The sequence below is a fragment of the Hirundo rustica genome, chromosome Z (assembly GCF_015227805.2).
Source record: "Hirundo rustica isolate bHirRus1 chromosome Z, bHirRus1.pri.v3, whole genome shotgun sequence".
Lineage (NCBI taxonomy): Eukaryota > Metazoa > Chordata > Aves > Passeriformes > Hirundinidae > Hirundo > Hirundo rustica.
In genome coordinates this window covers 6,831,239-6,845,438 of record NC_053488.1, presented here as the reverse complement: position 1 = coordinate 6,845,438, position 14,200 = coordinate 6,831,239, and the positions used below count along the sequence as shown (strand labels likewise).

Genomic DNA, 14,200 nt, shown 5'->3' with positions numbered 1-14,200 from the left:
TTCCCCTCCACCTACCTCCCCGGTTCCTGCCGTGGGGCTGCAGCTACCCAGGCCCACGCAGCTGGGGAGGCGAGGTGGGGCTGGTCCGAGGGAGCTCCGGGCCCTGCTGTGCTGCTGCCACCTCTGCCACTGCCGCCTTCACCGTTCCTGGCTTCGCAGTCATCGTTGCTCTGGCTGAATTAAGTTGAATGGGACACTTGTGGGTTGTTGTTCGGTGCGGTTGTTCGGGCTGGGTTTGTGTGCGGAGTTTGGGTTTTTCACTCTGTGATGAGTGACCACCGGGGCGGAGCTGAGAGGGGACGGCACGAGGGAGCTCCGGCCGGAGGAGTGACGTCATGGAGGATGGGATTGGCTCAGCGCGGCAGCCAATCACTCGACGGAGCTGCAAAGTGATTGGACAGAAATGCGCCATCGGGTGGACCAATCAGGAGCCCGAGATGGGAGCCAATGAGAAGAGAGATGATTTGGATCCACCTGGAGGCTATAAAAGGACTCCCTGGGGAAGGACAGGGTCCTCCAGAGGTACTCGTGACGGAAGGAGCACCCAGCACACGAGCTGTCTCTTTGTGACTCAAGTCTGCTTTGTCACTGGGGACCTTGGGCTTATCTCAGGTCCCTGCTTCCAGTTCTTGTTTTCTCTAATAAAAAAACAGTTAACCTAATCACACTGCCTTGGCTCCTTTGTTACAGGCAGCAGGCAATTTCCAAAATGGGCAGGATGAATGGTTCCACTTGGAGAGAAAGCTTTGGAGTTGGTTCTGCACTGAACCACTCGCAGTCTCTTGCTCCTCTCCCAGGCAGAGCAGAGGCAGCAGCAGGACTCCTTCTGCTTCTCCAGTGCAGGCAATGTGCTGTGGGCCCTTTGCCAGAGGCAGGCTCCAGGGCAGGTTCAGCTGGAGGCACCTCAGAGAGAAGCACCAAGAAGAGCCCGAGCTGTGCCTGCACTGCTCTGCCCCGTCCAGAGGAGTGGCGAGAAATGCCCCAGTGGGAAGGTCCTGCCAGCAAACTTGCAGCAGCAGCAGAAGAAGTAAAAGAGGCCAAGGTGGCCCATCCCTGTTTGTGTCCCCCGGGTCCCCCAGGGTTCTATATGGAATGTTGGGCTGTGCCCGTGGCAACTGTCGTTGTCTCCTACTGCTGCGGCCGTTGGTGGAACACTGGTGGAGCAGCGGTGGAGCAGCAGCAGCAGCAGCAGCAGCAGCAGCTGCTCCTGGGCTGTCCCTGACCAGCCACCTTCTGGCCTCAGCACCAGAAGATCCGAACCCTGCAGAGACGTCCTCATCTCCTCATCTGCAGCCCCACAGCATCCCCATAGCCCTTTGGGACTGTCAAAGGTAAGAAAATGCCCTCCAAGCACTAACACAACACCAGATTTGTCTCTGTTTTTCAATGCCTGCAGGGCTGAGGCTCAGAGGCAGGCAGGAATGATCACTCGCATCTTGAGGGATCCTTCTCCAGAGCACAATCCCAGGATCACAGAATGTTCTGGCCTGGAAGGGACCCACAACACCATCGAGTCCGGCCCCTGGTCCTGCACAGGACAGCCAGGAGAATCCCAGCCTGTGCCCAAGAGCAATGTCCAAAGCGTTTTGGAGCTCTGTCAGCCTTGGTGCTGTGACCCCTTCCATGGGGAGGCTGTTCCAGTGCCCAAGCACCCTCTGCCTGAAGAACCTTTTCCTCACATCCAACCTAAGCCTCCCCTGGCACAACTTCCATGCCATCCTTTTGCCTCTTCTCCCTGGCCCCAAGACTCAGGGGAGGATTGTGTGCCCTTCTGCTTCCCCTCTTCAGGACTCTGCCCACTGCTCCAGGGTCCTGCCTCGGGAGTTGCAAGTGAAAAACGCAGCAATTCCACCACACTGAGGGCACTTGGGACACAGCAGTTGCTGGTTTGCAATGCTGAGCATGAGAAGGAAAGCTGGCAACACATCTGGGCAGAAGGATTTTTATCTGCAGCACTGTTTTCATCTCTTCCAGGTGGAAAGGAGAGGCACAATGAAAAGGAAAGCCAGAGCCCCCATTCAGCCGTGAGTTTTGGCAGAGGCATTAAAGGGCCACAACTTGAGCCATGGCCAGGACGAGAACTGCAACTGCACACTTGGGCTGGCATTGCTTCAAGCTCTGGGTCCACGGGATGTGTCTCTTGAGCACTTGCCTTTCCTCCCTCCACTTCCACTTCCTCCTTCTTTTAGGCACATCAATGTTGGCAGTGAGTTTCAGGCCGAGCTCCCTGAGCTGCAGAGCAGAGCGCCAAGCGAGGATGAGGAGCCTGCATCCCTGGTGTGGAAGCCTTGGGGGGAAGATGACTCTGACATGCAAAAACCTGACAGAGGTAGCTGTCAAGCTTTTCTTCCACCCCGGAGATACTTGGGTGTGTAAAGGCACCTTTTTGGCTCTAAAGGGAACTTTTCACCATGCCCTGCTTGTCTCCTTGCCTCGCTCATCTTCCCACTGGTGGGAAGTGTTAGAGGCAAGGAGAATGCTTTGGGTTTGCAGCAGAGCGAGAAAAAAATCGCTTTTCAAGCTCTCCAAAGTTGTCAGGGGCATTGGCCACGGGAAGAGGAGAGGTTGGCCCCTGCCTCTTCTTCCAAAAGGCTCAGTGAAGGGAGAGCCCGCACTCCACTGGCCCTGGTTCAGCTGCCCCTTTCTTTGCTCTCCTTTCCATGCTCCCCAACCTGCTGTCTGTAGCTCTCGTGCTCTCCTTCCCCCTTGCATGGCAAGCTCTCCCCTCTCCTGGCTCCAGCCCGACTGTGGGCGGGTTTTTGCTGTGCTTGCAGTGAGAGAACTGTTGGACATGGCCAGCTCCCGTGGCGTTCCCAGGGCAGAGGCTAAGCTGGAGCTGGCCCTGCACTGCCTGCACCAGGCGCGCGGCAGTGTTCCGGTAAGGAGCGGCTCTTTGGGCGCACACAGGAGCGGGCAGGCAATGGATAAGGCCTGGGCACTGGCACAGCCCTTCCTGCCTGCTCGGGGAGGAAGGCAGTGTACAAGAAGCGCAGCGCCTGCTGCCTGCTTGTGTCCTGCAGCTGCCTCAGGCCTGAGCCCAAATGGCTCCAGCAGGGAGAAGATCTCTCCTGGAGGCAGCGGCGCAGGCTCCCACAGCCTGCTCCCTTGTCACTCTGGAGATGTGTGTTCTCTCAGACATTTGGGGCTGGATGGCTGTGGGGAAATTCCCAGAAATGTCAGTGTGCTCAGGCAATCCTGGGTGCCGCATGGGGCAAAATCATTGACTTGGTGAGCAAAAGGCCGCTCTTGGCGGGAGCAGCATCACAGGGCTGGGCAGCAAAAGCGAGGCACTGGGAGCAAATCCCCAGGTTGGGCCCATGGGAGACCCAGTGGACTGAATTGCTGAAGAGGCACAGTAGCTGAAAGGCAGCATTTCTGGGTGTTGGCTCCTTCGCCTGTGGTGGGGACGCTAAAGCCTTTTCCCCTTTGCTCTTGCAGGAGGCTCTGGAGATGTTGCTCTCAGGGGGGCCTCCCACAGCTCCAGGCCATCCCTTGGCTGATTATCATTACGCAGGTAAAGCAAAGCAGAGCTCGTTCCTTCACTGACACGTGCTGCAATACCCTGAATTGCCATGCCAAGCATTTCTGCGTCAACAAGTAACACCAGCACAAGGTCTGGTCTTTTCCAGGGCTGGGGAAAGCAGCAGCATCTACTCCCTCAGCTTTGCTTGTTTTCCATGCTTTTTTCCCTGGGCCATGCCTGCTCTTGTGCTCATTACTTTCTGAGGGAACAGGCATGGACACAGGGGGATGAGGGACGGCGCCAGTTTTGGTTTGGTGGCCACTGGGATCCTGTTCAAGATCCCAGAGAGGGATCAATTGACCTGCTGCTTTCCCTCACCAGACTCTGATAGATGGACACCTGAGGAGAAGGAGTCCTTTGAAAAGGCTTTGCACAGCTATGGCAAGGATTTTCATCTCATCCAGAAGCAGGTAAAGCCAGAGGACATTCTTTACGCTAGCACATCATCCAAAGCAGAGGTTGATTCTTTCTGCTCCCAAATCCTGCAAGTCACTCTGTCTCTTCTCCACTACCAAAACTATTCAAGTCATCATGCAATGGGCCATCCCAGGCCCCTGTGAAAGCCCTGATTGTGCCTCTCCAGCCCTTTTCTGCAAGCTGCTTTGGAAGACCGAGCTTGGTTGTGTCAGATGTGTCTCCTAGGTGTGCTGGTGCTTCTGCAGCACATTGTGCTGGGACAACTGGAGGCAACGGGGCAAAGAAGAACTGTGCTAGCTGGATTTGTTGTTGATCTGTCCATGACATCTGTTACCACCTAGCATAAGACACGGTTTCCTACATTGCATAAGGCCTCTTTTACTCCCCATTCCTTTCATTGCACACCCTACTCCATTGACTCCATCATTTTCCTTCCCACTCTACTCCACACTCTACTTTTTCTCCAATGCACCCAACAGCAGGGCCATTTTAGATTCCTTCTTTTGCTCTTCACAACAGATTCAGAGTAAGACTGTGGCCCAGTGTGTGGAGTACTACTACTGCTCCTGGAAGAAAGAACGGAAACTTGCCAGCGCTGCTGCTCAGGTAAGGAAATCAAGACATGCCAGGAGGCTCAACAAACTGGGACAAGGGGACAAAACCTGCCGGCGAGCCGTGCGAGACGCCGCCCTGCCACGATCACATCGTCCCATCAACTGGGAAAGGCGCAGCAGATGCTGCCCAGGGCTTCATCCTGCTGCTGCTGCTGCTGCCAGGCAATACGGAATTCTGGAACACAACTTTGAGCCAACAAAGCAGCCCCGTCACCAGAATGGGCTTGGACGCTCTACAGACTGGTTTCTCAAGGGCTGCTGCCCTCGCTGATGTTAAGAGATTTTAGTCAGAGACTGGGAAATAAGAAACTTAGAACTCTAGATCTCAGCCCTTCAGTCAGTAGAAAGGAGGTGTTTTTTCTCCCAAGTGCTGTGTTTGCAGCCTGCCGCAGCCCACCACCAAATCCAGCCCTTTTCTCAGCTCTTTGGGCTTTGGAGGAATTTGCTCAGGCCCATGGATTCTTGCACTGGATACGCTGATTTCCAGCGTGGTGAGAGGAAAGCCACACTGATGAGGACTCTTTGCTTTGCAGAGTGTGGGCAAAGCAGAGAGGAGCAAAAGCCCTGGCAGGAAGGAGAATGGCGAGCGAGGGAAGAGGAGCCGCAAGAGGCCCCGCAAGGCGGAGTGTCCCTGCTGCCCAGCGCCCCAGCCGCCCCGATCGGCGCCAGGCCCCTTTGCGTGCCGGCAGTGCAAACGGTGCGCCACTGCTTCCTCGTCCTGCTCACAGCCCGGCCCTTTGCACTCCAACAGGCTGAGCCTTGGCAAAGGCACCACAGGGGAGCTGAGGCCACTTGCAGGATGGGCCCTGGCCGCCGTGCTCAGCCTCACAACCCACTCGAAACACAAAGAGCTGAGTTCAAGCCCAGCACGCAGAAGGAAACCTGGCCCTGCCCCAACAAGACACAATTCCTGCCAGTAGGAATAGGTGCACCAAGGCTTGGTGTGATGGTGCTGATCAAATCAAGAGTAGGATGAAGCAAAAGGAGGAAGAAATGGGAAGGAACGGAAACAGAAAGATCAGTTTCATGCTGATGATGATCAATTTACAAGTGTGTCCCAGCCTGAAAAGACAGAAATTCACTACCATCTGGAAGTGTGGTGACTTGCTTGAATGGTGTGTATGGAATGAACAATGATGGTTTTTTTCTTCTCTTGCAGGGTGTTTGAAAGCAAGGAGGAAAGGGATGCACACAGGAGAAGATATGGCCGAAAGAAGGGAGCAGAACCTGTGGCCAAGAAGAAAAGACCAAATTAGCCCTGCACTTGCCCAGGGCTTGCAAGAGTTGGCCGTCCTTAGGACTAGATAGACAGAAGGTGGTTGTTTTAAGATTTTAGGGTTGTTGATTCTTTTCTTTAGTTTCCTAGATAGGCATTTCTCAATGTATTAGTTAAGATTCCTTAGTATTATTAAAGATTTTTTAGTCTTAGTAGATGTACCAGTAAATAAAAGAGGTTTGGTAGTGTTCACTCTGCTCCATCTTTTGTCATTTAGTCTTTGTTAGGAAAAAGTTTGTTGTTCTCATTAAACTCAAGTTGGTTCCATTTTGTCTCCTTGTCTGGATGAAATGTGTCAAGCCACGTTTGTTGCATTTGTTTGGTGTTGCAAACACAGCATTTGCCCTGAGAGAAGAATCTGGGCACCCCTGCAGGCCCAGCCCCTTGCTCAGATGGCAGGACTGACAAAGCTGTGTCCCCATTAGCGGCAATGAAAGAGCGGTGGGGTTTCATCCTTGGATTCCCAGAAACCTCAGCTGGCAGTGTGTTGCTGTGTGTTATTTCTTTTCATATTTAATTTCATTTTTATATTGGGTTTTATTTTATAATGGTTTGTTCTGTACTCCCCTGTTCTCCCTGAAAATGTTATATCCCGACCTTTGTCCCTACCCTTCCTTCCCTGTCCATCCTTCCACACTCCTCCCAGTCTCCTCCTGCAGGTCCTGTCTCTCATTCAGCTGTTCCTCCCAGCTTCTGGAGGGTTTGGGTAAAAGACATTGAATGATAGGGCAAGGGCTGAGGAGTTCTTTATGCTCTCATTGGTTTCTCTAAATGTCCCTCCAACATTGTTCCACTCCCTCCTTATCCCTCACTGGGCGCTGGTTTGTCCCCTCCGTTCGCCCCTCCGCTGCCTATAAGCCCAGAACACGAGGCCTCAGGATGACTTGGCCAGGGCTGTGAGACCCGGGCAGGTGTCCAAACGGGACAGAACAAACACTGGAATAAAGCCTTGGAATTGCCCTCTGATCAAGTCGGACTCCTTTCCTCCGCCACCAATGGGGTTTTTCTCCTGTGCTAAGGGGAAAAGCCCTCTGCTGGCTCCCGGGTTTTTGGGACCCAGGGGAGTTTTCCTGTCTTGTTGCTGTCTTGAGCGAGCCTGGGCAAAACAGAGCCAGTAGCTCTGACAGAGACAAGTGACAGCAGTGGAAAGGGAGGCTTTGAAGAATTCAATGAATGGGATGTGAATGAGTGATCTTGTCTCATTCTACTTGGAGCCATAAAAGCTGGGGATTTTAGTCCTTGGGGCTTGTAAACAAGCAGCATAGCTTTGTTTCATTTTGGTGGACTGATGGACTTGAGCACCTTTGAGGACTTTTCTCACCTCCCTGGTTCTAATAACATTAATATCCACAGGCCCTAGAGAGCAATCAGTCGTTCAGTTCCCGTTCCTCTTGAAAGGACCAGCCTCCCGCTCTGCACCTCGACCAAGCTCCTCAGCTAAAGCAAAGCGGCTGTGAACATGATGCTCTCCCTTCTCACAGCTTTGGTGTTGGCACCAAAGAAGCATCAAGCTCACTCCTTTCTCCAGCCCAGGAAATGGCCCAGCCTGGCAAGGGCTTGGGAGCAGGGGCTGGGCAGGATGGCAAGGGGGCAGGGAGGGGGGAATTGGCAGGCCGGTTGTGGGACGCTGACAGAAGCTTGCCCATGCCTGATGGAGCCACTGCAGGTGGCATTTGGAGGCTACAAAGGAGTTGCTTTGCAGTGGGCCTTGTTACAGCTGCCCCCTCAGCTTGCTGGTGGGTGTGGGGGGGTGTGTGTGTAAGAAGCAGGCTGGGAAGGAAGGGAGATGTGCTTTTGCTCAACATGAGGCAGGAAAGCAGCAAAACCGGCTGGGTTTTGCTCTCTTTGGGATCTAAGTCTTCAATGTGAAGGCCATTAGTGTGAAAAAGTCATTCTGCTCGTGCTAGTCTCTTAGAGGAAGCCCACAGTGTTTTGTGCCCAACATCCCTCTTCCTCAAGGGAGCTGAAAGAAAGAGATAGGAATCCGGCATTCAATGTTTGCTAAGGAATTGCTGGTGGGGTTTCTCCATCAATTCCCCTGAAAAACATCCTGTTTCTCTAAGTTTCACAGATTGAGTGTTGGGAGGAGAGAGCACTCAGCTCAGTAGCCCAAAGGAGGGCAAACATCAAGTGACATTTTATGAGGGAGCAGACAATTGACACCAGGGGCAGGATGAATGGCTCCACTTGGAGAGAAAGCTTTGGAGTTGGTTCTGCACTGAACCACTCGCAGTCTCTTGCTCCTCTCCCAGGCAGAGCAGAGGCAGCAGCAGGACTCCTTCTGCTTCTCCAGTGCAGGCAATGTGCTGTGGGCCCTTTGCCAGAGGCAGGCTCCAGGGCAGGTTCAGCTGGAGGCACCTCAGAGAGAAGCACCAAGAAGAGCCTGAGCTGTGCCTGCACTGCTCTGCCCCGTCCAGAGGAGTGGCGAGAAATGCCCCAGTGGGAAGGTCCTGCCAGCAAACTTGCAGCAGCAGCAGCAGAAGTAAAAGAGGCCAAGGTGGCCCATCCCTGTTTGTGTCCCCCGGGTCCCCCAGGGTTCTATATGGAATGTTGGGCTGTGCCCGTAGCAACTGTCGTTGTCTCCTACTGCTGCGGCCGTTGGTGGAACACTGGTGGAGCAGCGGTGGAGCAGCAGCAGCAGCAGCAGCTGCTCCTGGGCTGTCCCTGACCAGCCACCTTCTGGCCTCAGCACCAGAAGATCCGAACCCTGCAGCGACATCCTCATCTCCTCATCTGCAGCCCCACAGCATCCCCATAGCCCTTTGGGACTGTCAAAGGTAAGAAAATGCCCTCCAAGCACTAACACAACACCAGATTTGTCTCTGTTTTTCAATGCCTGGAGGGCTGAGGCTCAGAGGCAGGCAGGAATGATCACTCGCATCTTGAGGGATCCTTCTCCAGAGCACAATCCCAGGATCACAGAATGTTCTGGCCTGGAAGGGACCCACAACACCATCGAGTCCGGCCCCTGGTCCTGCACAGGACAGCCAGGACAATCCCAGCCTGTGCCCAAGAGCAATGTCCAAAGCGTTTTGGAGCTCTGTCAGCCTTGGTGCTGTGACCCCTTCCCTGCGGAGGCTGTTCCAGTGCCCAAGCACCCTCTGCCTGAAGAACCTTTTCCTCACATCCAACCTAAGCCTCCCCTGGCACAACTTCCATGCCATCCTTTTGCCTCTTCTCCCTGGCCCCAAGACTCAGGGGAGGATTGCGCGCCCTTCTGCTTCCCCTCTTCAGGACTCTGCCCACTGCTCCAGGGGCCTGCCTCGGGAGTTGCAAGTGAAAAACGCAGCAATTCCACCACACTGAGGGCACTTGGGACACAGCAGTTGGTGGTTTGCAATGCTGAGCATGAGAAGGAAAGCTGGCAACACATCTGGGCAGAAGGATTTTTATCTGCAGCACTGTTTTCATCTCTTCCAGGTGGAAAGGAGAGGCACAATGAAAAGGAAAGCCAGAGCCCCCATTCAGCCGTGAGTTTTGGCAGAGGCATTAAAGGGCCACAACTTGAGCCATGGCCAGGACGAGAACTGCAACTGCACACTTGGGCTGGCATTGCTTCAAGCCTCTGGGTCCATGGGATGTGTCTCTTGAGCACTTGCCTTTCCTCCCTCCACTTCCACTTCCTCCTTCTTTTAGGCACATCAATGTTGGCAGTGAGTTTCAGGCCGAGCTCCCTGAGCTGCAGAGCAGAGCGCCAAGCGAGGATGAGGAGCCTGCATCCCTGGTGTGGAAGCCTTGGGGGGAAGATGACTCTGACATGCAAAAACCTGACAGAGGTAGCTGTCAAGCTTTTCTTCCACCCCGGAGATACTTGGGTGTGTAAAGGCACCTTTTTGGCTCTAAAGGGAACTTTTCACCATGCCCTGCTTGTCTCCTTGCCTCGCTCATCTTCCCACGTGGGAGTGTTAGAGGCAAGGAGAATGCTTTGGGTTTGCAGCAGAGCGAGAAAAAAATCGCTTTTCAAGCTCTCCAAAGTTGTCAGGGGCATTGGCCACGGGAAGAGGAGAGGTTGGCCCCTGCCTCTTCTTCCAAAAGGCTCAGTGAAGGGAGAGCCCGCACTCCACTGGCCCTGGTTCAGCTGCCCCTTTCTTTGCTCTCCTTTCCATGCTCCCCAACCTGCTGTCTGTAGCTCTCGTGCTCTCCTTCCCCCTTGCATGGCAAGCTCTCCCCTCTCCTGGCTCCAGCCCGACTGTGGGCGGGTTTTTGCTGTGCTTGCAGTGAGAGAACTGTTGGACATGGCCAGCTCCCGTGGCGTTCCCAGGGCAGAGGCTAAGCTGGAGCTGGCCCTGCACTGCCTGCACCAGGCGCGCGGCAGTGTTCCGGTAAGGAGCGGCTCTTTGGGCGCACACAGGAGCGGGCAGGCAATGGATAAGGCCTGGGCACTGGCACAGCCCTTCCTGCCTGCTCGGGGAGGAAGGCACTGTACAAGAAGCGCAGCGCCTGCTGCCTGCTTGTGTCCTGCAGCTGCCTCAGGCCTGAGCCCAAATGGCTCCAGCAGGGAGAAGATCTCTCCTGGAGGCAGCGGCGCAGGCTCCCACAGCCTGCTCCCTTGTCTCTCTGGAGATGTGTGTTCTCTCAGACATTTGGGGCTGGATGGCTGTGGGGAAATTCCCAGAAATGTCAGTGTGCTCAGGCAATTCTGGGTGCCGCATGGGGCAAAATCATTGACTTGGTGAGCAAAAGGCCGCTCTTGGCGGGAGCAGCATCACAGGGCTGGGCAGCAAAAGCGAGGCACTGGGAGCAAATCCCCAGGTTGGGCCCATGGGAGACCCAGTGGACTGAATTGCTGAAGAGGCACAGTAGCTGAAAGGCAGCATTTCTGGGTGTTGGCTCCTTCTCCTGTGGTGGGGACGCTAAAGCCTTTTCCCCTTTGCTCTTGCAGGAGGCTCTGGAGATGTTGCTCTCAGGGGGGCCTCCCACAGCTCCAGGCCATCCCTTGGCTGATTATCATTACGCAGGTAAAGCAAAGCAGAGCTCGTTCCTTCACTGACACGTGCTGCAATACCCTGAATTGCCATGCCAAGCATTTCTGCGTCAACAAGTAACACCAGCACAAGGTCTGGTCTTTCCCGGGGCTGGGGAAAGCAGCAGCATCTACTCCCTCAGCTTTGCTTGTTTTCCATGCTTTTTTCCCTGGGCCATGCCTGCTCTTGTGCTCATTACTTTCTGAGGGAACAGCCATGGACACAGGGGGATGAGGGACGGCGCCAATTTTGGTTTGGTGGCCACTGGGATCCTGTTCAAGATCCCAGAGAGGGATCAATTGACCTGCTGCTTTCCCTCACCAGACTCTGATAGATGGACACCTGAGGAGAAGGAGTCCTTTGAAAAGGCTTTGCACACCTATGGCAAGGATTTTCATCTCATCCAGAAGCAGGTAAAGCCAGAGGACATCCTTTATGCTAGCACATCATCCAAAGCAGAGGTTGATTCTTTCTGCTCCCAAATCCTGCAAGTCACTCTGTCTCTTCTCCAACACCAAAACTATTCAAGTCATCATGCAATGGGCCATCCCAGGCCCCTGTGAAAGCCCTGATTGTGCCTCTCCAGCCCTTTTCTGCAAGCTGCTTTGGAAGACCGAGCTTGGTTGTGTCAGATGTGTCTCCTAGGTGTGCTGGTGCTTCCACAACACATTGTGCTGGGACAACGGGAGGCAACGGGGCAAAGAAGAACTGTGCTAGCTGGATTTGTTGTTGATCTGTCCATGACATCTGTTACCACCTAGCATAAGACACGGTTTACTACCTTGCATAAGGCCTCTTTTACTCCCCATTCCTTTCATTGCACACCCTACTCCATTGACTCCATCATTTTCCTTCCCACTCTACTCCACACTCTACTTTTTCTCCAGTGCACCCAACAGCAGGGCCATTTTAGATTCCTTCTTTTGCTCTTCACAACAGATTCAGAGTAAGACTGTGGCCCAGTGTGTGGAGTACTACTACTGCTCCTGGAAGAAAGAACGGAAACTTGCCAGCGCTGCTGCTCAGGTAAGGAAATCAAGACATGCCAGGAGGCTCAACAAACTGGGACAAGGGGACAAAACCTGCCGGCGAGCCGTGCGAGACGCCGCCCTGCCAGGATCACATCGTCCCATCAACTGGGAAAGGCGCAGCAGATGCTGCCCAGGGCTTCATTCTGCTGCTGCTGCTGCTGCTGCCAGGCAATACAGAATTCTGGAACACAACTTTGAGCCAACAAAGCAGCCCCGTCACCAGAATGGGCTTGGACGCTCTACAGACTGGTTTCTCAAGGGCTGCTGCCCTCGCTGATGTTAAGAGATTTTAGTCAGAGACTGGGAAATAAGAAACTTAGAACTCTAGATCTCAGCCCTTCAGTCAGTAGAAAGGAGGTGTTTTTTCTCCCAAGTGCTGTGTTTGCAGCCTGCCGCAGCCCACCACCAAATCCAGCCCTTTTCTCAGCTCTTTGGGCTTTGGAGGAATTTGCTCAGGCCCATGGATTCTTGCACTGGATACGCTGATTTCCAGCGTGGTGAGAGGAAAGCCAAACTGATGAGGACTCTTTGCTTTGCAGAGTGTGGGCAAAGCAGAGAGGAGCAAAAGCCCTGGCAGGAAGGAGAATGGCGAGCGAGGGAAGAGGAGCCGCAAGAGGCCCCGCAAGGCGGAGTGTCCCTGCTGCCCAGCGCCCCAGCCGCCCCGATCGGCGCCAGGCCCCTTTGCGTGCCGGCAGTGCAAACGGTGCGCCACTGCTTCCTCGTCCTGCTCACAGCCCGGCCCTTTGCACTCCAACAGGCTGAGCCTTGGCAAAGGCACCACAGGGGAGCTGAGGCCACTTGCAGGATGGGCCCTGGCCGCCGTGCTCAGCCTCACAACCCACTCGAAACACAAAGAGCTGAGTTCAAGCCCAGCACGCAGAAGGAAACCTGGCCCTGCCCCAACAAGACACAATTCCTACCAGTAGGAATAGGTGCACCAAGGCTTGGTGTGATGGTGCTGATCAAATCAAGAGTAGGATGAAGCAAAAGGAGGAAGAAATGGGAAGGAACGGAAACAGAAAGATCAGTTTCATGCTGATGATGATCAATTTACAAGTGTGTCCCAGCCTGAAAAGACAGAAATTCATTGCCAACTGGAAGTGTGGTGACTTGCTTGAATGGTGTGTATGGAATGAACAATGATGGTTTTTTTCTTCTCTTGCAGGGTGTTTGAAAGCAAGGAGGAAAGGGATGCACACAGGAGAAGATATGGCCCAAAGAAGGGAGCAGAACCTGTGGCCAAGAAGAAAAGACCAAATTAGCCCTGCACTTGCCCAGGGCTTGCAAGAGTTAGCTGTCCTTAGGACTAGATAGAAAGAAAGTGGTTGTTTAAAGATTTTAGGGTTGTTGATTCTTTTCTTTAGTTTGCTAGATAGGCATTTCTCAATGTATTAGTTAAGATTCCTTAGTATTATTAAAGATTTTTTAGTCTTAGTAGATGTACCAGTAAATAAAAGAGGTTTGGTAGTGTTCACTCTGCTCCATTTTTTGTCATTTAGTCTTTGTTATAAAACAGTCTGTTGTTCTCATTAAACTCAAGTTGGTTCCATTTTGTTGCCTTGTCTGGATGAAATGTGTCAAGCCACGTTTGTTGCATTTGTTTGGTGTTGCAAACACAGCATTTGCCCTGAGAGAAGAATCTGGGCACCCCTGCAGGCCCAGCCCCTTGCTCAGATGGCAGGACTGACAAAGCTGTGTCCCTGTTTGTGCCAATGAAACAGCGGTGGGGTTTCATCCTTGGATTCCCAGAAACCTCAGCTGGCAGTGTGTTGCTGTGTGTTATTTCTTTTCATGTTTAATTTCATTTTTATATTGGGTTTTATTTTATAATGGTTTGTTCTGTACTCCCCTGTTCTCCCTGAAAATGTTATATCCCGACCTTTGTCCCTACCCTTCCTTCCCTGTCCATCCTTCCACACTCCTCCCAGTCTCCTCCTGCAGGTCCTGTCTCTCATTCAGCTGTTCCTCCCAGCTTCTGGAGGGTTTGGGTAAAAGACATTGAATGATAGGGCAAGGGCTGAGGAGTTCTTTATGCTCTCTTTGGTTTCTCTAAATGTCCCTCCAACATTGTTCCACTCCCTCCTTATCCCTCACTGGGCGCTGGTTTGTCCCCTCCGTTCGCCCCTCCGCTGCCTATAAGCCCAGAACACGAGGCCTCAGGATGACTTGGCCAGGGCTGTGAGACCCGGGCAGGTGTCCAAACGGGACAGAACAAACACTGGAATAAAGCCTTGGAATTGCCCTCTGATCAAGTCGGACTCCTTTCCTCCGCCACCAATGGGGTTTTTCTCCTGTGCTAAGGGGAAAAGCCCTCTGCTGGCTCCCGGGTTTTTGGGACCCAGGGGAGTTTTCCTGTCTTGTTGCTGTCTTGAGCG

The 14,200-nt window shown here is 53.5% G+C and overlaps 1 protein-coding gene across 1 annotated transcript; it reads left to right on the top strand.

Moving 5' to 3' along the window:
• The first annotated feature begins 335 nt into the window (after positions 1 to 335).
• On the top strand, positions 336 to 13,087 carry LOC120765210 (REST corepressor 2-like). The gene is made up of 15 exons (XM_040089805.1): positions 336 to 522; positions 1,244 to 1,331; positions 2,190 to 2,329; positions 2,775 to 2,878; positions 3,439 to 3,514; positions 3,845 to 3,933; positions 4,460 to 4,546; positions 5,088 to 5,251; positions 9,467 to 9,606; positions 10,049 to 10,152; positions 10,713 to 10,788; positions 11,119 to 11,207; positions 11,734 to 11,820; positions 12,365 to 12,528; positions 12,991 to 13,087. Exons 1-15 carry the CDS (start codon positions 336 to 338, stop codon positions 13,085 to 13,087), a joined length of 1,692 nt encoding a protein of 563 aa, XP_039945739.1.
• Positions 13,088 to 14,200: the final 1,113 nt, after the last annotated feature.

Coding starts and splice junctions, on each gene's coding strand:
- LOC120765210 (XM_040089805.1), top strand. CDS start 336: ATGGAGGATGGGATTGGCTCAGCGCGGCAGCCAATCACTCGACGGAGC. Junction 523..1,243: donor AAGGACAGGGTCCTCCAGAG/GTACTCGTGACG, acceptor TTCTGGCCTCAG/CACCAGAAGATCCGAACCCT. Junction 11,821..12,364: donor TTGCCAGCGCTGCTGCTCAG/GTAAGGAAATCA, acceptor TTTGCTTTGCAG/AGTGTGGGCAAAGCAGAGAG.